This window comes from Fulvia fulva, chromosome 12 (assembly GCF_020509005.1).
Source record: "Fulvia fulva chromosome 12, complete sequence".
Lineage (NCBI taxonomy): Eukaryota > Fungi > Ascomycota > Dothideomycetes > Mycosphaerellales > Mycosphaerellaceae > Fulvia > Fulvia fulva.
This window is the reverse complement of record NC_063023.1, coordinates 2,300,375-2,325,549: the sequence shown is the minus strand read 5'-3', so window position 1 is coordinate 2,325,549 and position 25,175 is coordinate 2,300,375. Positions and strand designations below refer to the sequence as shown.

At 51.4% G+C, this 25,175-nt stretch overlaps 10 protein-coding genes across 10 annotated transcripts; 6 read left to right on the top strand and 4 right to left on the bottom strand.

The window, feature by feature from the left end:
* Positions 1 to 7,260: 7,260 nt before the first annotated feature.
* On the bottom strand, positions 7,261 to 7,881 carry CLAFUR5_13994 (uncharacterized protein; the record flags this gene model as incomplete). Its single annotated transcript, XM_047913142.1, has 2 exons — positions 7,261 to 7,635; positions 7,684 to 7,881. 2 exons carry the CDS (start codon positions 7,879 to 7,881, stop codon positions 7,261 to 7,263), a joined length of 573 nt encoding a protein of 190 aa, XP_047768650.1.
* A 212-nt stretch (positions 7,882 to 8,093) lies between these two features.
* Positions 8,094 to 8,687, bottom strand: CLAFUR5_13993 (uncharacterized protein; the record flags this gene model as incomplete). The annotated part of the gene is made up of 2 exons (XM_047913141.1): positions 8,094 to 8,315; positions 8,370 to 8,687. The coding sequence occupies 2 exons, from the start codon at positions 8,685 to 8,687 to the stop codon at positions 8,094 to 8,096; spliced, it is 540 nt and encodes a 179-aa protein (XP_047768649.1).
* Positions 8,688 to 10,113: 1,426 nt separating this feature from the next.
* CLAFUR5_20109 (uncharacterized protein) lies at positions 10,114 to 10,692 on the top strand (the record flags this gene model as incomplete). The annotated part of the gene is made up of 2 exons (XM_059462949.1): positions 10,114 to 10,251; positions 10,342 to 10,692. The coding sequence occupies 2 exons, from the start codon at positions 10,114 to 10,116 to the stop codon at positions 10,690 to 10,692; spliced, it is 489 nt and encodes a 162-aa protein (XP_059319192.1).
* Positions 10,693 to 11,202: 510 nt separating this feature from the next.
* CLAFUR5_13992 (Ligninase LG5) lies at positions 11,203 to 12,111 on the top strand (the record flags this gene model as incomplete). The annotated part of the gene is made up of 3 exons (XM_047913140.1): positions 11,203 to 11,682; positions 11,716 to 11,928; positions 11,977 to 12,111. 3 exons carry the CDS (start codon positions 11,203 to 11,205, stop codon positions 12,109 to 12,111), a joined length of 828 nt encoding a protein of 275 aa, XP_047768648.1.
* Positions 12,112 to 13,342: 1,231 nt separating this feature from the next.
* CLAFUR5_13991 (Alcohol dehydrogenase) lies at positions 13,343 to 14,425 on the top strand (the record flags this gene model as incomplete). The annotated part of the gene is made up of 1 exon (XM_047913139.1): positions 13,343 to 14,425. The coding sequence occupies one exon, from the start codon at positions 13,343 to 13,345 to the stop codon at positions 14,423 to 14,425; it is 1,083 nt and encodes a 360-aa protein (XP_047769002.1).
* A 2,952-nt stretch (positions 14,426 to 17,377) lies between these two features.
* CLAFUR5_13990 (U3 small nucleolar RNA-associated protein 25) lies at positions 17,378 to 19,555 on the bottom strand (the record flags this gene model as incomplete). The annotated part of the gene is made up of 1 exon (XM_047913138.1): positions 17,378 to 19,555. One exon carries the CDS (start codon positions 19,553 to 19,555, stop codon positions 17,378 to 17,380), a length of 2,178 nt encoding a protein of 725 aa, XP_047768999.1.
* A 244-nt stretch (positions 19,556 to 19,799) lies between these two features.
* On the top strand, positions 19,800 to 20,890 carry CLAFUR5_13989 (Eukaryotic translation initiation factor 3 subunit F; the record flags this gene model as incomplete). The annotated part of the gene is made up of 2 exons (XM_047913137.1): positions 19,800 to 20,617; positions 20,671 to 20,890. The coding sequence occupies 2 exons, from the start codon at positions 19,800 to 19,802 to the stop codon at positions 20,888 to 20,890; spliced, it is 1,038 nt and encodes a 345-aa protein (XP_047769022.1).
* A 372-nt stretch (positions 20,891 to 21,262) lies between these two features.
* CLAFUR5_13988 (Transcription initiation factor TFIID subunit 13) lies at positions 21,263 to 21,824 on the bottom strand (the record flags this gene model as incomplete). Its single annotated transcript, XM_047913136.1, has 2 exons — positions 21,263 to 21,430; positions 21,492 to 21,824. The coding sequence occupies 2 exons, from the start codon at positions 21,822 to 21,824 to the stop codon at positions 21,263 to 21,265; spliced, it is 501 nt and encodes a 166-aa protein (XP_047769023.1).
* A 300-nt stretch (positions 21,825 to 22,124) lies between these two features.
* Positions 22,125 to 22,460, top strand: CLAFUR5_13987 (uncharacterized protein; the record flags this gene model as incomplete). Its single annotated transcript, XM_047913135.1, has 3 exons — positions 22,125 to 22,237; positions 22,298 to 22,379; positions 22,437 to 22,460. 3 exons carry the CDS (start codon positions 22,125 to 22,127, stop codon positions 22,458 to 22,460), a joined length of 219 nt encoding a protein of 72 aa, XP_047768627.1.
* A 1,586-nt stretch (positions 22,461 to 24,046) lies between these two features.
* CLAFUR5_13986 (uncharacterized protein) lies at positions 24,047 to 25,075 on the top strand (the record flags this gene model as incomplete). Its single annotated transcript, XM_047913134.1, has 2 exons — positions 24,047 to 24,195; positions 24,259 to 25,075. 2 exons carry the CDS (start codon positions 24,047 to 24,049, stop codon positions 25,073 to 25,075), a joined length of 966 nt encoding a protein of 321 aa, XP_047768549.1.
* Positions 25,076 to 25,175: the final 100 nt, after the last annotated feature.

Below are 25,175 nucleotides of genomic sequence, written 5' to 3'. Positions count from 1 at the left end.
CATCTTTCACTAGGGTGAGGGCAGCTTGATTGTCACCTCTTAATTGGACTGGTCTCAAATTTGATACAGTCTCCTGGTTTCCAGTGATTCTTGGTTGATAGGAACAGTCTCCCACTAACTCTGGACAATCCATTTCCCTTAGCAGTGAAGCTAGGAATTGGGACTGCTTCGCACATGCATTCATAGCCATGTATTCAGCCTCCATTGTGGATGTTGCTACAGACTTTTGCTTCTTGCTCATCCAAGAAACTGGTGCCCCACAGAGGAAGAAGACATACCCAAGGATTGAGACTCTGTCTGCTTTGTCCATTGCATAATCAGAATCACAGTATCCAATAAGGTGTCCTTTTCCAGACTTTGAGAACTGAAGTCCTAGATCAGGGTATGATCTTAGGTACCTAGTGATCTTCTTCAAAGCCTTCATGTGGTAGGTGGATGGGTCACTCACAAATGAGCTCATCCTTCCTAGGGCAAAAGCAATGTCTGGCCTTGTGATTGTTGCTGGCCACATCCAAGTACCATTAATACTCTGGTACTCTGCCTTGTCACACCTCTCATCCATGTGGCTTGAAGGTTTGAGGGCCTCATAGCTGTCCATGGGTGAGTGTGTAGGTGCTGCCTTCTCATGGTTCATTCCCATCTTGGCTAGGCTGTCCCTAACAAAGTGTCCTTGGTCAAGTTTCAGGATTCCTCTCTTCCTGTCCCTTGTGACTCTCATGCCAAGGATCTTTTCAGGTTCACCTAGATCTTTGATCTTGAAGATCTTGCCAAGTTCTCTTTTGAACCAGAGAACATCTGTCAACTTTGGTGCAGCAATTGGAATGTCATCCACCTGTATAAGGATTATGATCTCCCTCTTCTTATGGATAAGTAGGCATGGATCCACTTCTGACTGTGTGAATCCAATCTCTCTGAGCTTTGACACACAGAGTTGATTCCAATCTCTAGCTGCTTGCTTAAGTCCATACAAGCTTTTGAGGATTTTGAACACCATGTTTGGTGGAAGCTCAACTCCTGGTGGTGGTAACATGAAGATGTCTTCATGGAGGGTGCTTTCTGTGAATGCATTGTTCACATCCACTTGGTGAAGATGAAGATCCTTCTTACACACAATAGCCATAAACACCCTAAGGGTGTCCTGTCTTACTGTAGGTGCAAATGTCTCCATAAAGTCAACACCAAACTTCTGTGAGAAGCCCCTTGCAACTAGTCTAGCCTTGAACTTTTCAATAGCTCCACTAATGCTTCTCCTAATATCAAAGACCCATCTTGATGTAACCAGATTTGCTCCTTTTGGTGGAACAGAATTTTCCCAGGTGTTGTTACTCCGTAGAGCATCTAGTTCCTTTTGGATTGCTTCCTTCCAAAGATGTCCCTATTTCTTGTCATTCACAGCATCCTTGTAGGATTTTGGAATTGGGACCTCTTGCTTGTATGCAATGGCTTCTACAGTTGCTGCAAAGGCCATTTCCTCAACTTCTTCCAGGAATTCGCTATCCCATGGTATTGAACTGTCCACTGATTGCATGGCTGCAAAGAAAGCTTGGTGAAAAGCAGCAAGGTTCTCTGAGAGGTCCATTGCTTCTCCCACTTCAGTGGTTAGTTCGGGCTTAGGGACCATGGATCTTGGGGCTTTCTGTTTCATGTCATAGCCCTCAACATCATAGTCAGCCTTTCTCTTTCTAAGGGATGATTTAGGGACCGTCACTTGTGACCTAGTAACGTCTATTTCCTGGGGATCTAGGGAGCTTCTCTCAATTGGCTGATCGATTTTCTGAAATTCCCCTACGTTCTCCGGAGGCTGGGGAAGTTGCACAAACAGCTTTCTCGGCTGAGCGACTTTAGGGCTCTCAATTGGCTGATCTATTTCGGGGGGGGGCTCTGATGGACGCCTGAATGGTAGGTAGATTGTCCTAAGGATACGTTCTTCCTCGGCCTTCCTAAGGGCTTCCTAGCTGGTGCACTGCTTGGTAGATTCAATGTTGGAACATTGAGACCCATATCACCTCCAGGCTGGTCCTCAAAGAAGTCTGCATGTGTGTGTTGTTTAACAGCTCTCATGTCTGGTTCCCAAAAGAGCCAGGCTTTAGCTGTGTTTTCAACATACCCAATAAACACTGCTTCTTTACCCCTATTCATTAGCTTGTCACTTCTTGCCCATTGAGGTTGGGATCTTGTGTCCATATAGACAACAGCTTTGCATCCCCAAACTTTCAAATGGTTGATGGTCGGTTTGATACCATCAAAAGCCTCATCTGGTGAAACCTTGAACCCATCGTAATCTGGGCCATTTGGCAGTTTGTTCCTCATATAAGTTTGGGCCTCTAGTGCTTCAGGCCAAAATTCAACCGGCATTTTAGCCTCTTCAAGCATTGCCCTTATAGAGTCCTCTGAGGTTTGTATTGACCTCTCAACTGGTCCATTCTGTAGAGAGTTGTATGCCTCAGTCGGCTCGAGCCCAATCCCCAAATCCTTCTCCCACTGCTTCACTAATGCAATAAGTTCTTTTGCATTGTCAAGTCTTACTGCTTTCAGCTGCGCTGATGATTTCCTCTCTGCTTTGATCTTCCAGTTCTGGAGAGCAACTGGAGCATCTTCTCTTTTCCTAAGAGGAAAGGTCCACTTCTTCCTAGAGAAGTTGTCAACAATCTCAAGCCAGTATTTGAATCCTAGTCTTGAGATTGGTAGTGGGCCACATATGTCAATAGATACAAGGGCAAGTCTTTCAGGTCTTCTCTCTATAACTTTGCCTTTGTACTTCTTCATCTTTGCTATTGAGCATACTCTGCACTGGTGAAAGCCATCCTTAGGGATAGGAATGGGTTCTTTCAAGTCTGTTACCTTGTGAAGATTCTGGAGCAAATTCTTCCCAAAGTGTGCAAATCTTCTATGCCAAAGCTCCCACTGCTTCAGGTCGGTCTCTGATTGAGCAGTCACAAAGGCATTCTCCATTGGTGGTGCACATGATGAGGAATGTGCCCGTTCTTGTAGGAGAGGAGAAATCTCATCAATGAATGGAACCCCCCCAAGGAGCTTTGTCTGGACAACAGTCTCACCAGAGGGGGAAACAAGAGAAAATGATGGAGGTTGCACACCAAACTGCTTGCTAAACTGGTTCCATGAAACCAGGTTCACTCCTAGCTTGGGTACAAGCAGGACATCTTCCAAAACAACTTTTCTGCCAGCTCTCCCACTCATCTCTGCATTCCCAATATGAGTGGCCAATAAAAACCCACCTCCCACTTTGATCCATTTCTTCCTTGTCAAGGGAGTCATAGATCTAAAGAGGCAGCTTTGGTCAGTCATATGGGATGAAGCACAGGAGTCAAGTAACCACTCTGACGAGGGGAACTTGCCTTGGACTTCTGCAGTTGAGTGAGCCACTTCATCATACTCATCATCATCAGACATTGTCTCTGGGGATGAGCTGCATAGTGACTCTTGGGCGGAGAAACCTTTTCCAGTCTTCTTTGCTTTAGAGGTATAAGACTGGGCCTGGTTCTTCTGGAGTGACAGCATGTCAGAGCTGAGTTTCTTCACCATTTTCTTAAGTTCTTCCATAGAGGACTTCTCTCTTGGTGTCCTCCTTGAAGTGGGTGGTGGAGTTCTCTTCTTCTTGACATGTGTTGTATTCTGGGAAGATGGTGGTTGGGAATGAGATCTAAGGACCTTTCTTGCCTCAGGCAAACTAGGGCAGTCCTTGATCAGATGATCCTTCTCACAGAGAAGGCAGGAGAGTGGTCTTGCTAGACCTGAGGGCTTGACCCAGGTGGCTGCCATGCCATACTCAGCCTTAGAGAGATCCAACCTGGCTTCTTGAGCTTCAAGGATCTTTAAGGTCCTTTCATGATCCATCTTTGGCTGAGCCATGATAGTATCCCTGGCTACATGGTAGTCAGGTGGCAGTGAGCTTAAGAGCTGGGTCATCCTCACATCAGCTTTCCTGTAATGCTGACCCTCTGGGTCAACATCAGCAATCCTTTTTCCAAGAGAAACCAGGTGTGTCCATGCAGATCTGATGGTGAACTCTTCACTCATCTCAAAGGTCACAAATTGCTTTGTGAGCTCATGTGCATGGGTTGGTAGCACCTGGCTATACTTGTTCCAGAGATACACCCACTTCTCAGCAGCTCTTCCAGATTCACATGAGCCCTCAAGCTCAAATTCATCTTCTTCTGTGATCCTACTAAGGATACTGAAGTTGCATACTGCATTGTGTCTTGTCCATATTGGCGTATTGAGGATCTCTTTGGTTGTAGCCTCTTCTTGGAGTTTCAGAGTCTTGCCCTTGATGTTGTCAAAAGACACTTCCATTAGGTCATCAATTGCAAAGAATGCTGATTGGCTCTCCATCTTGTATCTCTGAAGGTTGAACCATCTCTTCCAATTGTCCCTCCCAAGAATTGGGATTTTGCCTCCCTTCTCCTCTGTCTTCTCTTGGTATGAATCCATAATAAATTGGATGTAATGAAACAAGGTGTGTATGTTCCAAGGTGGTGGCTCAGATCCTGCTGAGGCTTCTGGTGTAGAATGGGAAAGTTCGAAGGTGTGGATACTAAGGCCTGCTTGGTAAAGTAAAGAAGGAGCGGTGTGAGGTCTCGGGGCTAGGACACAGGTCTGTCTCTCCTAGCAGAGCTTCAAATGACTTACTTGAAGTCCTTCTTGATAGTATCTCGATGCAGTTCTGCCTACAGAGTATCTTCAAGGTATTGGCTTTAAGTAAGCCGCACAGAGTCCTTGTCTGGGTTACCTATCACTTAGTATCGAACTAAGCTCCTTGATAGGATAGACGGGGTAGACTTCTGATTCCCAGATGTTTTCTGCTACGATAGCAAGGGATACAAGTAACCTGTACTGATATAGGTTGCTCTTATTCCTGCACAAACCCGGGCTCATAACCTGTTGAACAGGTACGGGTGGATGGCAGCGGAGTGGAGTAAGAGATCAATCTTCAACTGACTAATAGCACGAGCATGCAGCAATATATCAGGAACTAATATGTTGATTGTGTTGGATGTCTATCTAAGCTAAAGGGGAGAGAAGGTATCTCCCTACAAGCTGAGTCATCGTGGATGCCTCAGGCTGCCAGATCACTTCCTGATTGTTGACTCCCTTTGAGATGCTATATCTTAACATAGGCTACCTTAGAATACCGCCCTTAGGGACCTCTTTAAAGACGTCGAAGTCGGAGTCTAACGCGGCTACTAGCTTTAGAACGCCGCTAAACTAGAAGCGGCTATAGCGCGAAGGGAGTATATTGAGAACATATAGGCCGTAGGACAAGTATATAGGTGTAGGTGTGTTATGTGATTAGATCACGTGACTAGGGTTTACTAGCCTATAGGCTAGCAAATATCCGGACACCTAGCATCTACCTATACTAACACCGGCGATACTATATATAGATATACGCTATCCTATTAGGTCCTTCTTCGTCTTTTATATAATCCGCCGTCTTCTACTACTACGCAACTCGTACCTATTTAACAGAGTATATAAATTATCTTAAAGAATCTAGCTCCTCCGTCGATCCTTAGATACTAGCGCGCGATACGGGCTAACTATAGCGCGATCTAATCGTCTAGCTTAATAACGTCGCGAGAGAACTAGACTTTAAACTAGAAGGCGTAGAGCCGAGTCTACTAACCGGCTAACTATCCGGTAGGTATATCCGGAAGGCGCGTCTTAGTACGAACGGGGAGCCGCGGGAAGTTATTAGATACGGCCGAAGTATAGGTAACGGTAAGGGCGTCTATCTAAGCTATTAACTCCTCGCCTTAAGGAGAGCGCGGGACAGGAGCTATAGTGAGCTATAAGGAAGAAAGGAGTCTAAAATACGTTAGTATTACTACGTTAACGCCGACACTACGGCGCGGCTTATATACCTTAATCTAATTAGTAATAAGTTAGCTAGGGCTAAAGAAGGTTAAGGAAGAAGCTACCGAAGGGCGAAGAGGTTGTTAAAGACTTAGTAAGCTTAAAGGTTAATGTTCGTAGTCAGATTGATTTAGAATAAGAGCGTGCTTTTATACTTACGTTCTATACGAGCTACCTAATACTACGAGCTTCTAACGATATAGGAAGGCGCGTATACGCGTAAGAAGCTCGCGGCGAGGTCATCTAACGGGGTTAGTAAGCTCGTAGTAAGCTTAGGCAGTAGAGTTAAGCCGCGTAAGGCAGTTATATATACGGAGTGAAGTGAGCTAAAGGGTCGTAGGCTAGGAAGCTACGACGAAGGAAGCTAAAGCTTTAGGATCTCTTTTGTTATCGATTCAACTATATAGGCGATCAGGCTGGCCGCCTCAGGCTGACACAGGTGTGTCAGGGTCTAGTAGGGGAGGATGTGACGTTCTTATCCGAACACACCGCCGGCTTGGCGCTTAGCTTTGTATTTAGAGTTTTCTTAGGTAGCTTTCCTGTATCTCAGATTCACACTCGCCAAGGTTCTTACAGCCTATTGGCGAACTCGCAAACATATACTCGTCGCTAACGCCTATGTCGTCGTATAATAAGCACTGTACGTCGGGTAGCGGTAGCGTGGATCGTACGCTACTTTGCAGTTTAGAAGGGTTGGTAGAGAGCTCCACTCCGCTACGCTTACCTTTGGAGGTTCACAACCGCCAACAGCACATTTTGTACTTGCTGACTACGCACCTCGTTGTCCCCCTACCTGCTCATACCACCCCACGCTAAGCTAGAGTGAGTCGAAGCTTGGTTCACGCTGATCGTCTTGCACGCAGGCTCCGGCGCATCTTTCTCTTCGACGTCAAAATAGTCACATAAGCTCGACCACGGAGGTTACTCGTCACCGTGATCCCGCCCGGTGGCTGCTTTGTGCTTCTTGCGCGTCCGTGCTTTGTGACTTGGAGGTGACTGTCAAGTTGAAGGTGTAGCGAGCGGTAGTAGTGACAGGCGGGACCGTGAAGCTGCAGCTAGATCCTGAAGTTGTCACTGACACCTTTGGGCCTAATGTCTGGTTCCAGCTGTAGCTCAAGTCACCGGACGGAAAAGAGTTGCTATCGGCTACCGCTCCCCTCAGAGTTACAAGTCTGCCTGGCCTGGCAATTAGGTCTTCTCCTGCACTGGCTCTTAGTACCAGCAATCCAGAAACGTCGGTCGATGAACAGGAAGATTGCACTGTGGGTCCGTCTGGAGTACAGTTCGTGAATGGCTGCGGTGTCGTTGCATCTACTCATGTCATTAGCTTAAGCCACCCAGAATGCAGCATAGATACGTACCGGGCCAAGGTGACAAGGGCCTTCACAGATTCCCGTCCTCGTCGGGACCAAGGCCATCGCGCAAGTGAGTGAACTGCGAAAAGTCGTTCTTGGCCGACAGTCGACCAGGGGTCACCGCTTCTGGGAAGATCCCCTCGGTCACTGGCTGGACGTACTGACCGGCCAAGATTTGGCCGCCGTTGGTGGATCCAGTTCCTGTCGAGGCTGTGATTCTGTATTCTCTAGTGTATCTTTGGAGAGCTGTCGACTCAGCTCGCCACTCCCACTTGTTGCGGATGTCACCAGTCTTCAGAGTCGCTGATCCGACGTTGACGTCCTTGGTCTCACCAGTACATGGGTCAACCTCAATCCGCGCGATGGTGACTTGAGCGGACGGGTTAGAGACGCAGCCAATGAACTGGAGTGACTTAGCAAGCTCTCATGTCATGTGATGTTATTCACATACTCTATTATCGGCGTGCTCGACGATGTTCTGTGATTGTGAATCGAAGACTCCAATCAATGCATCCTCAATACGGATGTAGGTGGGTCCAGATGGCGTCAAGATCTGCACGTTCTCTGCCACGATCTCGTAGCAGATCACCTCGGCTCCAACACGGATGCCAGAGTATGTCAGATAGTCGCCTGGCAAGAAGGGCGCCATAGTCAACGGATCAGGTGCGTTGCTGTGCGCCTGATGAGCGATATCATAGAAGGGATTATGGGAGACATACAAGCTAGTCTGCCCTGCCAGTCGATTCGACGAGGGACATTTCGTGTCCGTCGCTGATCGAGGAACGCACATTGGGAAGCCGCTGAATGCTGTATGATATCGATAAGATAGTCAGAACGCGTAACGAGTAAAGAACTCACCCATTATGCTCGGGCTTCATCATCAGCTGTAAACTCTGGCTTTCGGGCATACCCAGCAGAGTAGACAGCGTTCGGATCGTTGACGCGTATGACCTGACCCGTCTGTAAAGTGATAGCTCCATCATGAGAAAGACTTTTTATCTGGCCTGAGCCAGTATGCAGGAGTAGTTCTGACATTTCCACGAAGTCGGCTATGGGAACGTCATCCACATAGTTGCCTATGACCTGCACACGTATAGTGGTTAGTGATGTTCATCGTTGACAGTGGGGATACCTTACAAGTACTTCATAACCGATGTAGTCACCTTCAGCTACCTCCTCGAATGGCAGGAATGCTGCAGGCAGCTGGAATTGCAGATTCTTTGGTATGGTGATCGACACACCGCTAACTGTTGTCGAGCCACCGGTGTTGAAGTCATCGTTATCCGCAGAGACACTACACTCAGAATGTCCTCGTGGTGCAAAGAGCAGGCACAAAGCGAGGGCTGACGCTTCCAATTTGCCATCGAAGGTGACCGGCTGGACGGCTGCTGTGGATGTCCTAGCCAGGAGAGTCACCACCAGCGCGAAGGGCAACAGCTTGCACAGTATGTACATATTGTGTGCTGCCCACAAGATCTGTTGGAGATATGATCATATGTGGGCAGCAGGAACAGTCTCCTTTCATGGAAGCTCTTGCTACAAATCAGCTCGACATCGTTCTCGGGCCATGCTCTACTGCTGTTATTGCACACTTGTGTACTTGACAACGCAGTGGTCCAGACCTTCATGCTTTACGATGCCCCAGCATCCACCTTCCAGCATGGATCCTCTCCCTGCATCTGCCCTTCTGATACAGCACCCACCTTTCGGGAGTGGAGCAAAAGGCCTGGACTCTGACGCATTGCATGATCGCTCACCTAGACTATCGACTTGGCACATATGCAGGAGCTGAACAGGCCTTATGTGAGTCTTGCAAGCGGACATAGCTGCAAGATCGCTAACCTGAGTCCGCGAAATATTGGTGCCTTGCTGGAGCCAGTCCCTAGCGAAAAGAAGGTATGCAACGATTTGAATGGCTGGCTCGTAACGAGCCAAATGGTGCCGCTTGGGCTGATCAAGCCTGGAAGGCTGGCATACGCAGGGTAAGAGGGCCGGTGACAAAGTTGTTTGCCGCCGAGCGCTTGGACTCCCTATCGAAAGGCAGGCCACTGCTTCGACCCGATAGCATATAGCTAAGTAGCGGGGTCCGATTAATGCAGCCGAGGGCATAGCGCGTCGAGGTATTACGATTTCACGGATATACGTTCCTTTGGCAGTTCTCTAGAAGTGAAGTCGACAAATGTCGGCGGTACCATACTTTGTCACCTGGCCTTGGTCCGTACTGAACATGGAACATCGACATCCAGTGCAATGTCAAGTCGTGTCCAGGGGCAAGGCTGTAGGGTGTTGCATGAATGCATTGTCAGGGCGTGGTGCGACGTGTAACGGCTAACCATGGTACAAGATCTCTAGCTAACAATTGGGCCCCGGAGTCCTAGTCGAGAAGGCATTGTGGCGTCAGCTTCTTCCCGTTGATGAGCACCGTATGAGGAAGGTAGCGTTGTGGCTGAAAAAGACGATGCGACTGACGTTGGTGGAGGAGGAATCGATGGTTTGCAGATGTCGGGAAAGAAGAGAAGTGGCAAAACTAAGCTAGCCTGTTGCGCACTAGTGGAAGACAGGGGTCAAACACCACATGCACATGCTGCCTCCTTCCGTGCTTTCACTCCTTTCCATCACAAATCGATTGTCTGCCAACCCATCCGAGTCTGCATGAAGTGGAGGAGAAGCTAGTGCAGTATTGGAGTACGAAGACGGTTGCAACAGGTGGCGCCGCCTCGAGCAGCATTTCCTCGAAGACGACCTTAGTGGCGTCTACGACTCTACGCTGACGACAAAAACTTCGGCCGCTGCTTCTCCAGCAGTGACGAGCGTGAAATCGAGCTCCACCTCCTCGAAGAAGTCGTCTAGCACTAAAACCACGTCGACGAAGAAGTAGAGCATGTGTAAAATAATACGGGTGGTCCGCATCGTTATTGTTCTTGTGCACACAGCAATAGTCTCAGCACAACTTCTACTAAGCCCAAACAGTGCCCCATCTACAGTCAGCAGGTGGCGTCTCTCCAGCTTACCCACACCTGTAAGTACCCAATCTGGCATTCCCTAATCTCTCCACGCCCTCTTCCCCCATCCCAAAAATACGCCAGTCAGCGCTTACACCGCAATCCAGCGTTACATCACATCCAAATCTCGGCTGCCAACAAGCCACAATTGCCTCCCTGGGCAAAGGCAACCCAGCAAGTGGCCGAGACATCGGAGTCGGCAAGCCGAAGCGATTTTGACACCAAGGCTTTCTCGCGACAACGCATTGACGCCACTATGCGACCCTGGGCTGCGGCTTAAGTTGCGGCGCTTGGATTGTGCCGATAGGGCTGGATTTTGGCGTAGTTGCTGTTTTAGGTGCGGACTTTTCGTGGGCCTGGAGGAGGTGCATGAGATATCCTCGTCCGCTGGGGCGGGGACTTGGGTTGTAGAGGTGAGTCTTCGGCATGAAGGCTATTGGAAAGGCAGTACGTGCTAGCATGGGTATTGATACTCGTATGGGTTGACTTGAAGGTCGACGGAAGTCCAGACGCTTGAAAGCAAACGGCATTCGTATAGCATAAAGATAGTCACTAGCATGAGTGGAGAATGAGCAGTCTTCATCTTTCGACAACATGCTGCCCATTCTTCCGTTCATGGTCTTCACCACTTTCGTCTCGGCGGGCTGTACATGGTCCGGTATCGACAGAGAAGCGCTGGTCGCTGCGCGGAGCCCTCAATGGGAAGACGCTGTCAAGCAGAACGATGCCAATGGTATCGAGATTGAAGGCCCAGAAGAACCTGATACAGAAAATGAACCCATCAACGACCGCATGATCGGCGATCTGGTAGCAGGAGCTACCACAGATGTTGGAAGATCCATCAAGAACATCCTTCTCCGGACAGAGTCTGCCGAGACGGATGCCATTGGCTATAAGCCGCCACTTCTTGGGGCTAAGGCGTGTGAGGCGGATGCCTGTAAGCTCAGTCTGCCCTTAAGAAGTGACTGATGCTGGCCATATATAAAGGCTGCATTTGGTCATACGTCTCAAAGCTCTTGACAGTCGAATTCACTGGGGGCAGTAAACGATGCAACAAGCATGCTCGAGCTGCAATTCGCTTGGGCTTCAACGATGCAGGTACTTGGTCCAGCAAGCTCGCCGCAGCGGGTCAAGACTTTGGTGGAGCCGATGGCTCGATCGTGCTGGCCGCCGCAGAGATCAAGAGGCCAGACAATAATGGTCTACAGAACATCGTCAAGAAGATGAAGACCTGGCAGAAGCTCTTTGGCGTGGGTATGGCGGATCTTATTCAGTTCGCTGCGGTTCATGCAGTAGTGACTTGTCCGCTCGGACCACGAATCCGGTTCTTCGCTGGCAGGAAAGATAGTTCGAAGGCTGCGGTTGATGGACTGCTGCCCTCGGCTAGGGGTACTGCGGAGGAAGTCATCAGCTTGTTTGAGGACAAGACGATCTCACCTCACGAGCTTGTGGCGTTACTGGGAGCACACTCCACAAGTCAGCAGTTCAACTTCGACAAGAACAAGAAAGGTGCGCCTCAGGATAGTACACCCGGCGTGTGGGATGTCAAATGCTACAACGAGACTGTGGGAACTGCTCCAAAAGAGATAGTTCGCTTTCCTGCTGATGTCGCTCTGGCGGCCGACTCCCGCATGAGCAATGAGTGGACGAAGTTTTGGCAAGGCAATGGGTTAGGACAAGATTATTGGAATGCTGTAAGTCGTCGTTCTGTCAATTTTGGTTTGTGCTGATCAGACTCGTAGGACTATGCCACTGCCTACACTCGACTTAGTCTGCTTGGTGTCAATAACATCAACAATCTGACGGAGTGTAGCAAAGTACTCCCAAAGGTCCGGCCGGTGTTTGCGGGCGCGAGTAAGAAGTTGATAGATGATTGATGAAGTAAGCTCCTTCCTCTTGCTTCAAATTTGATCCGCCCACACGAATCTCATCCGACTTGAAACAAGAGTGTCCTTGACGTTTGCCTCGCCATGCCAGATCATGCCAGTGAGTGGGCCTTCGATGTGACTTCTTGATCGCAGTACTCCGTGGTAGACGCATCTAGTCTCGCCTTGAGACCTGCCTCTGCCTCCTCCGTTTGGCTCATTACCGAGGGCAATGCGACATGGAGGACTACGTGCTTGGTGTGGTGTGTGCTGCAATATGGTACCGATTTCTGGCATGACAGCTTCAGCATAACTTCTCCTAGGGCGGTCGCAGTTCGCCATTTAGTGATGTCAGTGTCATAGTGTTTGTTCGTCGCGAAGAAGAGGCGCGAAAGCCAGTGAGGTCAGTCTCTCAGCCGCTTGGACCGTGCACTGAAGATGTCCATTCATTTTCGACGCACGACGGCCCCATCTCATCTTCTTCGCGCTCAAGCTTCTTTCAGTGCCGATCATTACATCGATGGCGAGCGCTGCTTCCAGTGCGCTGGTCGCTACAGATAACAGGACCATTCGGCATGTCCGATGAACCTGACCACCTCGACCGAATACCTCTTACGAAAAGCCCTCGGCCCTGTCCGCATGCATTTATGGGTCGTAGATGTCATAGCTGTGCAGTAGTACCCCTCGTCTCACCACGGGGCTCCCTGTCCTCAGCGATGAAGAGCAAATTTTGACTTTCGGGCGATGAGGTGATCCACAATGAGCATGGGCAGCAACACGAATCAGTCAAGCGGCATGACTTTCGCGTGGCACAGAAGAGAGCGTTATGACTATTCTGATGGCTTGCACAACCCTGAATCAAGATCTACCACACTTCTGTCCCGCTTGAAGGCCACGACGAGGTGCTTATAGTATATTGCCTGCGAACAGAAACATCAGTTCACAATTGTGCCAGTGAGCAAGAACTTACGTCCATTGCAACTGGGACCTTGGACATCGCTCCTGCCTTTGCGAACCTCCATTCCATGTCACACCACCTGGCACTCAAGCCGGGCAGGAAAAGGGCAATCACAACCCCACCTGCACACTTTGGGGCTTTCTGCTCCTTCAGCTCCTCTCGAGGTGGAGCTTGATTCTCTTGCGTCTCGCTCATCATCCTACTCTGACCCCCATTGACCAGAGCTCACAGTAGATCACTATTCACAAGAGTCCCGGGCGAAGGTCACCACTTCAAGAACCCATCATGGCTGCCTCTATACCCAAGACAATGCAAGCCTGGAGATACCGCTTCGAAAACACCGAACCACACCTCGCAGAAGCACCAGTCCCAGTCCCTGCCGCAGATGGCCTCCTCGTCAAAGTCCTCGCCATGGGCGTCTGCCACTCCGACTGCACACTCCTAGGCATGAATGAACCCATCCTCGGCATGAGACCAGAATTCACCATGGGCCACGAAGCATGCGGCGAGATCGTACAGCTTGGATCCGATGTCGACAAATCAGCCTTCGCCATCGGAGACAAAATCGTCATGCTCATCATCCCTGGCTGCGGCAAGCAAACATGTCCAGACTGCAGCAGAGGCTTCACTACCATCTGTCGCTCCCCAGACAGCGGGAACTACGGCTTGGGAATCTCCGACGGCTTCTTTGCGGAGTATGTCACAGTCGCGCAGCGTGCTGCCGTCAAGGTTCCAGAAGGACTGGATCTCGCCTCAGCTGCGGTCAGCGCGGACGCCGTCTTGACGGCATACCAGGCTATCAAAGATACTGGCAACCCTCAGCCAGATCACACAATCGCAATCTTCGGCCTTGGTGGCGTTGGCTTGAATGGCTTGCAGACCGCGCTGCACATGGGAGTGAAGAACCTCCTCGTGGCCGACAAGCGCCAAGCTTCCCTGGACGAAGCCATCAAACTCGGCGTACCCAAGAGCCACACTTTCCTGGTCGGCGAAGGCACCCCCATCGAGCAATACGTCGCCGAGCAGCAGCTGCAAGTCGACATGGCGTTTGACTTTGCAGGCCACGAGCAAACCTTCCAAGCAGCACAGATGGTAGTTCGAAACGCAGGCACGATTGTGCTGGTTGGTCTCTTCAGTCCTACGGTTCCACTGATACCCCTCGTTTCTGTGCTCAAGGCGGTGACGATCAAGTGTCATTACAACGGTGACATCAAGGGACTGCGAGAGTGTTTGGAGCTGGTCGGCAAAGGTGTACTGAAGCCGGTTGTTGAGACGGGGTCGATTAGGGATCTGCCGAGGGTTTTGAAGGATTTGGATGAGGGGAGGGTTAGGAATAGGATGGTTTTGTTGCCGGATTGGAAGGAATGATAGTATTTACTGGGATCGACCCCGAGGCCAAGGCGCGTCTACTGGCTAGCAAGTTCTTCCCGCCCCCAGTCGAGGCTGATCTAAGCGACATGAACAGCTCTACTCCCCCAGCCCCTAGCATCGCGGTCCAACAGGATGTGTCCGAGGGAGATGTTGCCGCTGTGCTTAGGAAATTGCCGGCGAAGAAAGCCCCGGGGCCGGATGGGATCCCAAACGAGCTACTAAAGAAGTGTAGAGATCAACTAGCCCCAGCAGTCGCAGCGATCTTCAACGCCTGACTACAGACCGGATACCACCCAATAGCATTCAAACAATCGACGACAGTGGTCCTACGCAAGCCGCAAAAGGAAGACTATACGCAGGTGAAGTCGTACCGCCCAATTGCGCTCCTTAACACTCTTGGGAAGGCGCTTGAGAAGCTGGTTGCAACGAGACTCTCCGAGGCGGCAGAGGAGTACTCCCTACTCCCGGACACCTAGATGGGTGCGCGCCCACAGCGATCGACGCTATCCGCGATGGAACTCATCACCTCTCAGGTAAAGGCCATCTGGTATAGGAATAGGGACAAGGTGGCATCCTTACTCAGTCTAGACATATCGGGAGCCTTCGACTACGTGTCACACCCGCGGCTACTCTATATCCTGAGGTCGAAAGGACTCCCTGAGTGGCTTGTCAACTTCGTACGGTCCTACCTCCAAAACCGTAGCACGTCGATCCTGGTCGGTCAGTACAAAAGCCCATTTCAAGCAGTCCACACTGGAATCCCGCAAGGCTCAACGCTAGCACCCATCCTGTTCCTCTTCTTCATAGCGACGCTACTCCCAGCCCTAGAATCCCAGAACACCGCTGCGAGCGGCTTCGTGGACGACACGAACATCCTAGCGTGGTCTTCCTCGACTAAGGAGAACTGTAGGCTACTAGAAGAGAAGCACAAGATCGGCGAGGACTAGGCTAGGAGGCATGGGGCTCGGTTTGCCCCAGAAAAGTACAATCTGATACACTTTACGCGCCGGCCACGGTTCTACAACATGCAAGCTTCTATCTAGATACAGGGGCACACGACTAACCCGGCAAATCAGCTCAGGATCCTCGGACTATAGGTGGACCCGGCGCTACGGTGGAGGAAGCACGTACAGGCAATATCACGGAAAGCTGAACAGAATATGGCATCATGCTAGAGGCTCACTGCGTCCACATAGGGGGCGGACTTTCGGCAGTCACGACTTCTGTACACGGCTGTTGTACGGCCAGTCCTTACCTATAGCAGCCAAGTGTGGTCCTTAGGCGAGAGGGCCTGCCTATCAAAGGGACTCGTCGCGCCGTTAGCGAAGATCCAAAACCAATGCCTAAGGAAGGTCACCGGGGCATATAAGTCGACACCAACAAGGATGCTTAAGTACGAGACCGCTATACCGCCGATCGACCTATACATCCAGGGACTACGGACCTCCTACTTGGGCAAGTCGGCACAGTACCTGGTACAGAAGGTCATCGCCAGTGCAGTCGCAAGGGCCCGCGAATCAGTACTAGCGCACAAGGGCATTCGACCCGGAAACGAGCCGAACTACCGGGCAAGGGACGAACAGCTAGCAACACAATAGGAAGGTGAGAAATCGTTTGTAGAGCAACTATGGAAAGAGAGGTGGAACAACTAGGTTGTAGGGCATAGTGGACGCCCTCAGCTAGCGGGACAACCTAAGGAATGGTCAGCTACGAAATCCGCGGTCAAGCACCCCCCGAAGCTCATCCACTACCGCCTTACGAGGGCACAGAGTAGCATAGCAACCCAACTGCGAAGCGAACACATCGGCCTCCAGGGGTACCTATTATGGAGGAAGGTTCCAGAATACACGAATACTAGCTGCCCCTACGGCTATCACTCCCAGAATGTACGGCACGCACTCCTCGTCTGTCCGAGGTGGTCGCTAGGAAGGGGGGAGTGGATGGCAAAGGCGAGGAACCGGACGATTGGGGCACTTCTTAACAACGTTGAGGACCTACGGCGCATTACGAACTGGATACTAGAGAAGGGCTGGCTAGAACAGTACCGCCTAGTAGGAGCAGTGCAGGAAGAGAGGACACGGCGCAGCGCGACGAGACCGGCTGGGAGCGGGGGCTAACGGGGTAGTGACATGGACTACGCACGTTCAGAGGGAAAGCTAATCTAGACAAGGAGAAGTCGGGGGCGGGAAGGGTTTTCACCTATTCGGGTTTCCCTTTATACATAACAATAGATATATACCTATATAGGCCGGATAGGGTCCTAGAACAGGGGAATGACAAATCTATCTATCTATCTATTTACTGGGATCGAAGCGTGTGTACCAAAATTTTGCCGTCATCATAGCCGCTGACCTGTCAAAATCAGGTAAGTGCTCTCGACTAGCTGTGGCCCGCCCGTAGTGCACAGGATTTCAGTGCGCAAAACCTTGACTTTCACATGCCATTCATACGCCGGCAAAGGTGTACAGGTCAAGCTTCTCGCCCATACCCTTTCACCACATGGTAAACTCTACTGTGTGCATGCCAAAGGCCCGGCAACAAACGGTGGTCTATAGCCGCTAAGGCTTTTTTTTGTATCGCCACACATCCTCAAGCACCCAGCGAAGAGTTTACAAACGAGTGCCCCTCACCCACCTGCTCGACCCTCGTCCTTCCTTTCCAAACGGCATAGGAAGTACCCTGGCCTGGCCGGTAGGTTGAACAGTTCCGAGAACTGAACTGTACGCGGACCGAGCTTGCATGTAATCCTCTCGAGATGCCAAAGATAATTCTCACCGGCCGGAAGGTTGACTCAGGCGATACATAAAATAGATGCATGGATGGCTCGTCAGTGTGTGCTCGACCTGTCTTCAATGTGGCGGTAGCTAGTTTAGACGTGGATCTGACGAGGTCAAAGGAGACCAAAGTTCTGTAGGCGACTCTTTTCAAAGGTGTCTACATCGATGACACTCAGACAAAGTCGAAAGTGTCCCCCACGCCACCCAGCATCCCCTTCACTCTACTACTTCCAACGACTCTCTCCAGCTTCATGCCATCCCATTTACTAAACGCACACCTCACACCCGCCTCAGCGGGATCGATCTTGCCCTCATTGATGGTCGTCCCCAGATATCCTTCTACCAGCTCCTGGTAGAAGATCGGATTGTCCGGCAATCCGTACATAACCACCCTCTTTACACCCCTAATCTTCAGCCTAAAGAAGTGGTGCGCACGCTGCGTATACAGCAGGAAACTATGCCGCCCTGACATGAAGTGTGATCTCGCCCGTCGCTGTGCTGAGGTCTCACTGTATTCGCCAACAGCGCCGAAGGAGATGTTGGCGGTCTGATCTGAGGCAGCGAAGTGGTTTCTCAGGCGCAGGAAGTCGAAGTAGGAAGGTATGAAGATCAGGATGCCGGGCGCGCCGTCCACGGGTTTGGGAAGACGGATGAGGGCGGGTAGGATGGCAGTCGTGAAGTATTTGAATCTTGCGTCAGGGTCGTCGACAGGGGACTTGCAGTCGAAGCGGGAGAAAGTCTGTTTGATGCCGAGACCATTGGTTTCTGTGATGGCACCGTCGTAGGTGGAAGTGATCTTCACTTTGCCGAAAGCGTTTTGCATGTTCTTGTTGTAGAGGGCGTTCATCTCTGGGGTGAGGAACGGACTGAAGACAATGGTCTGGCGAAGATACTTGGCATTGCCATCAAGATAGTAGTTCCGCACTCGACTGAAGTCGCAGCCATGTGCCTCTTTCATCTCCAAGTTGAGATGCTTGAAGACGACTTCCATGTTCTCCCAGGTCTGCATGTACATGGCGTCGGCCTGATCCACGATCACGACTTCGATCGAGGACAAGAAATCGTGATCACGCTTCTTTGCGTCACTATTCTCGATGACTTGGCGAAGGCCGAGTGGAGATGCCATGATGATGTCGCTGTTGTAGAATGCGGAGTAGAACTTGAGTGTCTTCCTGGTGAACTTCAGCGCTGTGAGGAAGCTGTTATTGTTATTGCCGCCATGTGTCTCCCGGAAGTCCTCAGGCATGTTCTCGCGATCATCCAAGGGTGCCGAAAACGAGTCGTCGAATCGTTTGCGATTCTCTTGCTGATCAGGCTGAAAGACTTTGACAATGTCGTCGGCGTATCTGGCCGCCATCTGGCGCATTTCAGTCAAGATCAGGACTTTCGGCCGCACGTAGCCTTGGTCGCGAACGTCCAGATGAGCATCGTCAGTCGCACGACTGAGACGTTCGTTGTTCTTCAGGACCTTGTCTCGACCTTTCAAGACATGGTTGACAGCGTGTAGACTCGCCATCTTTCGCAGTGTGATAGCATTTCGGGGTGTTCGCCCACTGAATACAAGGTCCTGGTAGCCAAATATCGTTGATGCGATCTCCTCGTTCACGAGCGACTTGGACAGTGACAAATCTTTGTCCTTGATGTTCTTCGACAGTCGTTCCTTCAAAGGTAGATCTGTAACACTCTTCGCGGCAAGCCTCGAGATGACATTCTGCTGGCCAGGGCTCGACACTTCCAAGTTCCAGCTTCTATCGATCGCTTTCTTCTCCTTGTGCCACTGACCTGACTGTATCGCCTGCAATCGTCTCTGAAGCTCGTTGTTGTCCGGGTTGGCAAAGTGCACCTCGAACGGATCTTTCGCATCGTCCTGCTCCTCGGCGTCTTGGTCGACATGTGCCTGTTCGTCATCTGCTTCCTCTGCATCCTCTTCACTTTGTGCTAACGCTTCTTCCACTTCTTGTGCTTGTATCTCCTCCTCATCAAGTATCGGTTGCTCTTCTACCTCAATCCTCCTTCGTTTAGCTTTTCGCTCGCCATTCTCCTCAGGCTGGTTCAATGACTGCAGGAGCTGATTGTATGCCTTTGCTTTGGATGTTGCCTCATCGAAGTCCTCATCATCGCTCTGGTTGTCGCTGTCATCTTCCGATGGCTCCTCTTCGATCTGTGGCTGTTCATCCTCCGACTCGTCCAGGTCTCTCGTCCTTTGGCTGTCGAACTTCTTGTAGCCGCCTCCTCGAGTCCGAATCCCACTTCTGGCAAGCTTTCCACCGCCTCGAGCATTGCCTCCACCCCTCGCACCTCCTCTTGGGGTACCCCTACCTCTCCCTCCACGACCACGGAACGGAGCCATTATGATGTATTATGCTACGCGACGATCAGCTCCATCAAAAACTGCTGCACTTCGGAGTTTACTTCCGGCGCACGCGGCGATAAGCAGCGGGCACTAAACCTTAAAACAATTCGCACCTGCCAAGAAGACAATCTCACCTGCAGGAAGCGACAAAGCGCGATCGACAAGGACAGCAGCCACGACCCATTCAGCACCAGGACAACTTCCGCCCGGAGCGTCACATACTCTGACAACATCCGCGAAGATGGGCGACAACAGTTTCCTGCACCTCGCGCGGCCACTTGCGCCCGCCGCAGTCTCCTCCCAGGCCCCTAACACCGCCCCCGTCACCGTCAACATCCAACCACAGGCACTCTTCAGCATCCTCGACCACGCATCCCGCCGACCAGCAGAGCAAGAGCGCGTTATTGGCACACTTCTCGGATCGCGAAGCGAAGATGGCACCGAAGTCGAGATTCGCAACTGCTACGCCGTGCCCCACACAGAGACTGCCGAGCAGGTCGAGGTGGATATGGACTACCAGAAGCGCATGCTCGAGCTGCACCTGAAGGCCGCGCCAAAGGAGGTGCTCATCGGCTGGTATGCGACAAGCTCGGAGTTGAACACCTTTTCTGCCCTTATCCAAAACTTCTACTCGCAGCAAGGAGAGGGCACATTCCCACATCCAGCAGTGCATCTTACGGTCTCAACGATCGCTGGTCAGGATGTCAAGGCGGACACATACATCTCGGCACCAATTGGCGTGACACCGGAGCGGGCGGCAGACAGCTGTCTGTTCATCCCAGTGCCGCACGAGATTAAGTATGGTGAGGCGGAGAAGAGTGGTCTGGAGTTGATTGCTGCAGCAAGGGACAGGGAGGACCGGTCACAGCTTCTGCAGACGGACATTGAGACACTAGAGAGGGCTATCGAGCAGGTGTTGGAGATGCTTGAGCGCGTGTCGAACTACGTCTCAAATGTGCTCGATGAGGAGGCAGAGCCCAGCTCTGCACTCGGCCAGTTCTTGATGAACACCCTCTCTTTGGCACCAAAGGTCGAGGCAGAAGATATCGAGAAAGACTTGTATGTCGCATCCCACATTGAGCACAACGTACGTTCACTAACTTTGGTTCTAGCAACAACCACATCCAAGACGTCCTCCTCGTATCCTACCTCGCTAACACAATCCGCACCCAAATCGACCTCTCCAACCGTCTCGCCACCGCTGCCCTCACTATGGGCCCAGGCGATGGCAACACCGAGAACAAGGGTGGTGACCGCAAAGAAGGCGGCAACCAACGCAACAACAACAACCGACAAGGAGGCGACCGCGGTGGTCGCCGCAACGAGCAGTAAATTTTCTGCCACCTTGCTGTTGAATCTGCGAAGGAGAGTAGCAGAGGCGATAGCACATCGTAGAACTCGCAAGACCTGTAAGCAGGTCAGCAGTTTGAAAAGCAAGCACACATCTTGCTTGCATAGAGTCTCGTTGAGAACATCGATAGCTAGCGCGTGTTCAGTACTGATTGTACGAATGCGATGGCACCCAGTCGGGGGGCACTTCCGAGTTCTACTCATATGCACTATCATCTCTCATTCTGTCGTTCCTATGCGCTTCTGTGTGGGTATCTCCAAAGCATGCCTTATCCCTAACGCCTTCGCTGTAACGCATGATGCCATTCTCGCTCATGACACTTCACTCAAGATCCTGTCCAGTGCCGATTCATCCTATGCAACCGACTTCTTGACCTTCTTCGCGTCCGTCGCATCACCTTCCGCGTCGCCATCAGCCTTCCTCTTTCTCCGCCCACGACCACGGCCCTTCTTCTTGAGCTCCTCCTCCGCTCCACCGACCTCTGCCAAATCTGCTAGATCCGCTGCATTCTCCTTGCCAGCCTGTATTCTCATTAGCACTCTCCACAACCCACGCATCTCAGCCCTCCATGCTACTACTCACCATTCCATCAAAATCAATCGCCTTCCTCTGCATCTTCAGCACCTTCTCACGTGCCAACTGCTCATTCACACGTCCCAGCATCTGTCCATTGTGTCGCAACACCCAGCGGAAATCGTCTTGTTTTATCTTTTGACGGCGTGAGTAGGATGCGGAGGTAGCGGCGATGTGGCAGGACTCGATGATGAAGTCTGTGAGAATCTCGTCTAGAACGCGGATGGTCTCTGGTAGAGAGCCGGAGGAAACGTCGCCGAAGGCGTAGAGGAGGCCGCGCAAGTCGGGGTCGGAGAAGTTGGTGCGGTCTTTTGGGCGTGGGCGGGCGCGGGGTTCGGTCATTTTGGTGGTGTAGTGATGTTGCGGTCGGGGTGAAATCGAGAGGGGGGTGTTGAATGTGTGGAGAGTGGTTGTGGTGCTTCACAAGATCGAGTTGAAGTCAAGAGCGACTGTCGTCGGAATGAGCCGACGCGCTCAGTCCGCGACGCCACGTGTCGAGGTGAACCTAAAGGCAACGACAACACGCCTCAAGAAGACGTCTGAAATACACACCTTACGACTTCAGCACCACAGCAGAGAGCTACGCATTCAGAAGACTTCGCGATACCACCACCTTTACACACCATCTCGACGTGAACCACGATGTTTGGCATCCTCAAATTTCAGACCTTCCTCCTGGTCGTCTTACTCTTCATCTGCTCCTGCACATATCTCCACGGCATCTTCCCGACGTGGCTAGATCGCAACAAGTCTGGGTAACGTCTTTCGAACTCATTCATGAACTTGATGAACGCTCTTACTGATAGCCGGCACAGACCTCTCGGCACATTCTGGAGAGCAGCGAGGATCGGCGAAAGGCTGAGCCCATATGTCAGCTTGTGCTGCGTGGCGATGGCGGTAAGTAGTATATATCTGGTATATGAGGATCTGACGAACTCGTATTGATGAAACTAGATGAGCGTGTTATTGGGAAGATGAGGGATCCGGCCATCGACTCAACTTCTTCGCCACCGAGATGTGGCAGCATCGCCGGGACGGGCCAGACCTCCAGAAACAGGCATACCAGTGACCAGAGAATACGGCATCTGGATTTGGGCCGCACAAGATCTCTCAGAATCTCCACAGCTAGATCGAGGTTTCGAGCACTGGAGTGCAAGATGCACTGGCTGATCTGCAGCAGCCAGTCTGGGAGGGTCTTGATACGATGCATAGAGGCATCCATGTGCTTTCTGGCTATATGTACCAGCGTCCGAGTGCGATACTGCACGCAAGTGCTCCGATACCATGTCGTTTACTACTGGTCGCAAGCTGCACTCTGCCTTGTTCACTTGTTCCTTTCCCTTACCGATCTTCATAATCTATTCTCGACTAGGATAGTTGTGCGCTAATGGGCATAGAAGCTACCTCTTTGCATTCTAGTATATCGCACATTCGCGACTCACGACCGACAGCCTCGAAGGGTATCAGCAGCCAGTGTCAGAATTGACTTTCGCCTTTGAGGGACCGATTCTCTTTGAGACACAGATCGAGAAGCTGTTGCCCAGCCTGCGCTTCCAGCATGCGCTTCCAGCAACCTACCAATAACATTACTGCCTCCGTGGCTGCACTAGCTGCCTCCCTAGCCAGCACATTCGACATGCCAAACCAGCTCCTCGCAAAACCCATCCAGTCGTCGATCCGAACCTGGTCAGCTTTGAGCTGTACTTATGAGTCTGTGGGCAGGAAATAGGGTACAATAGAATCACTGACGTTGGTACAGGAGCTTCGACTACCAATGCATATCGCTTCTAGTCCGTCGCCCTGGAGTTGACGACGCTACTCTGCTCTTGCGAGAGCCCAGTATCACGTGGGACACTGACTGATTCAGAAGTTGGCGATGGCTGGTCGATGGAGAATGTACCGCGTTCAGTCCGGAGTAATGCTAGCGAGACAATGAGGAGAAATCGCTGTCGGACGTCAGGGTGTTTCGGAATGGCAGGTGCGAGGATATGAGAGTTGTTGTTGGAGAGCGACATGAAGGTATAAGTACCCAAACAAACGCGTATGCTCGACGGTTGAGAGCGCATGTCGTATCCCTGGCTACGGCCGACTGACTTGGTAGTATGGCTCATCTCCGTTTGCCGCAATAGCTCGCGAAGATGTGACATTTGCACATGCTAACATCTCGCTTACTCGCTTTATCTTTACGCATCATCTCGTCTCAATCGCCTCTCACCATCCCACCACAACATCCCACCACAACATCCCACCACCACAATAGATGACTTGCAAGCACTCCACGAGCACAGACACATTCACCGCGAGATAAACCCACACTCCTGCCATCGTCGATATACATCCCGTCGTGAGTGTCAAGTGAATGGCATCACGTGGCACGGGCCCACTCGAGATCACCTCACTTCTTCTAGTTTCTTCAACACGAACGCATTTAAAACAGAAGACATCACACAGGGTCTACAGTCGACAACGTACCACCGAGCAGACATTGACTCAGCCAGCCACCACGACTGCCATCACCATAACCACGACACTCGACAGAGTATAGCCCCATCCACAACATCGCCATGCCTCTGATCAACCTGCCCACAGAGATCTTGTGCGACATCGCGAAGCCTCTCGCCCTCAAGGACTACCTGAGCTTTCGTCTAGCTTGCCGCACCACCTCCAGGATCGATTTCGAGAAGTTCGCTCAGCGGCTGCTCAAGATTGACGGGTAAGCTTTTTCTGACAAATATACGACGAGGTTCGCGAGGTCACGATTGCTGACATTTGACAGATGCTCCATTGATGTTCCATTCTGCCAGTCGCGGTTTTCGCGTGGGCTTTTGCCTGCAATAGCCCTACTACGCGGCTCGAGCGCTTTGACTGAGCGGGCGCAAAGCATCATGCTACATTTCCCAGCGAGTCATGAGCAGACATTCGGGGCACACTTCCAACAAGTTGCATGCGAGCAAGAGATGTTCTATGCTCCAACCACGGAATTCCTCGCTCTGCTCAAGAAGCTCCGATCCTTGAAGATCCATTCCCTGAACGCAGTCAGTCCCCATGCACAGCTGAAGTTCCCCGACATGATACAGATCTTGAAGACTGCTGCCATCAGTCTGACCGAACTCAATCTTGTATCCTGCAATATCACTAGCCGACAGTTCCAGGAAATTCTTGACGGCATCCCGTCACTGCGCACGTTGAAGTTCGGCGGCAATGGCAGGGGCTCATACTGCCCGGATCGTTGGTCGCGAGCACTCGCACATATAGCGACCCGAACCGAGCTCAGCATCATCAAGCTCGAGGTCAGTACCTTGCTTGAGCACCATGAGAGGCAGAAAGACGACCCGGCTATTGGATACTACAGCAAGTACGGTTGTCAGCGACTGTGTCTCCTAGGCCAGGAGTACGATTTTGAGTCCGCTGAGGACAACGCTACACGCTACATCACGAAGATCTGGCGAAGCCCAGACGGCTTTCAGCAGTACAAACTCGGCAACACGACCTCGTTCATGTTCGGCAAGCGGGCAATCAGGGCAGGACTGAAGATCATGCTAGGCAATATCATGTCCAAGGAGGAGGTGGAATCATTGCACATCGAAACTTGAGGTGGTGTCATCTTGCGACTGCGAACGTGATTGTCTTTTCGCACTTCCGTCCTTGAATGATCAACCACTCTGGCGACCACACTTTATCTACCTCGTGCTG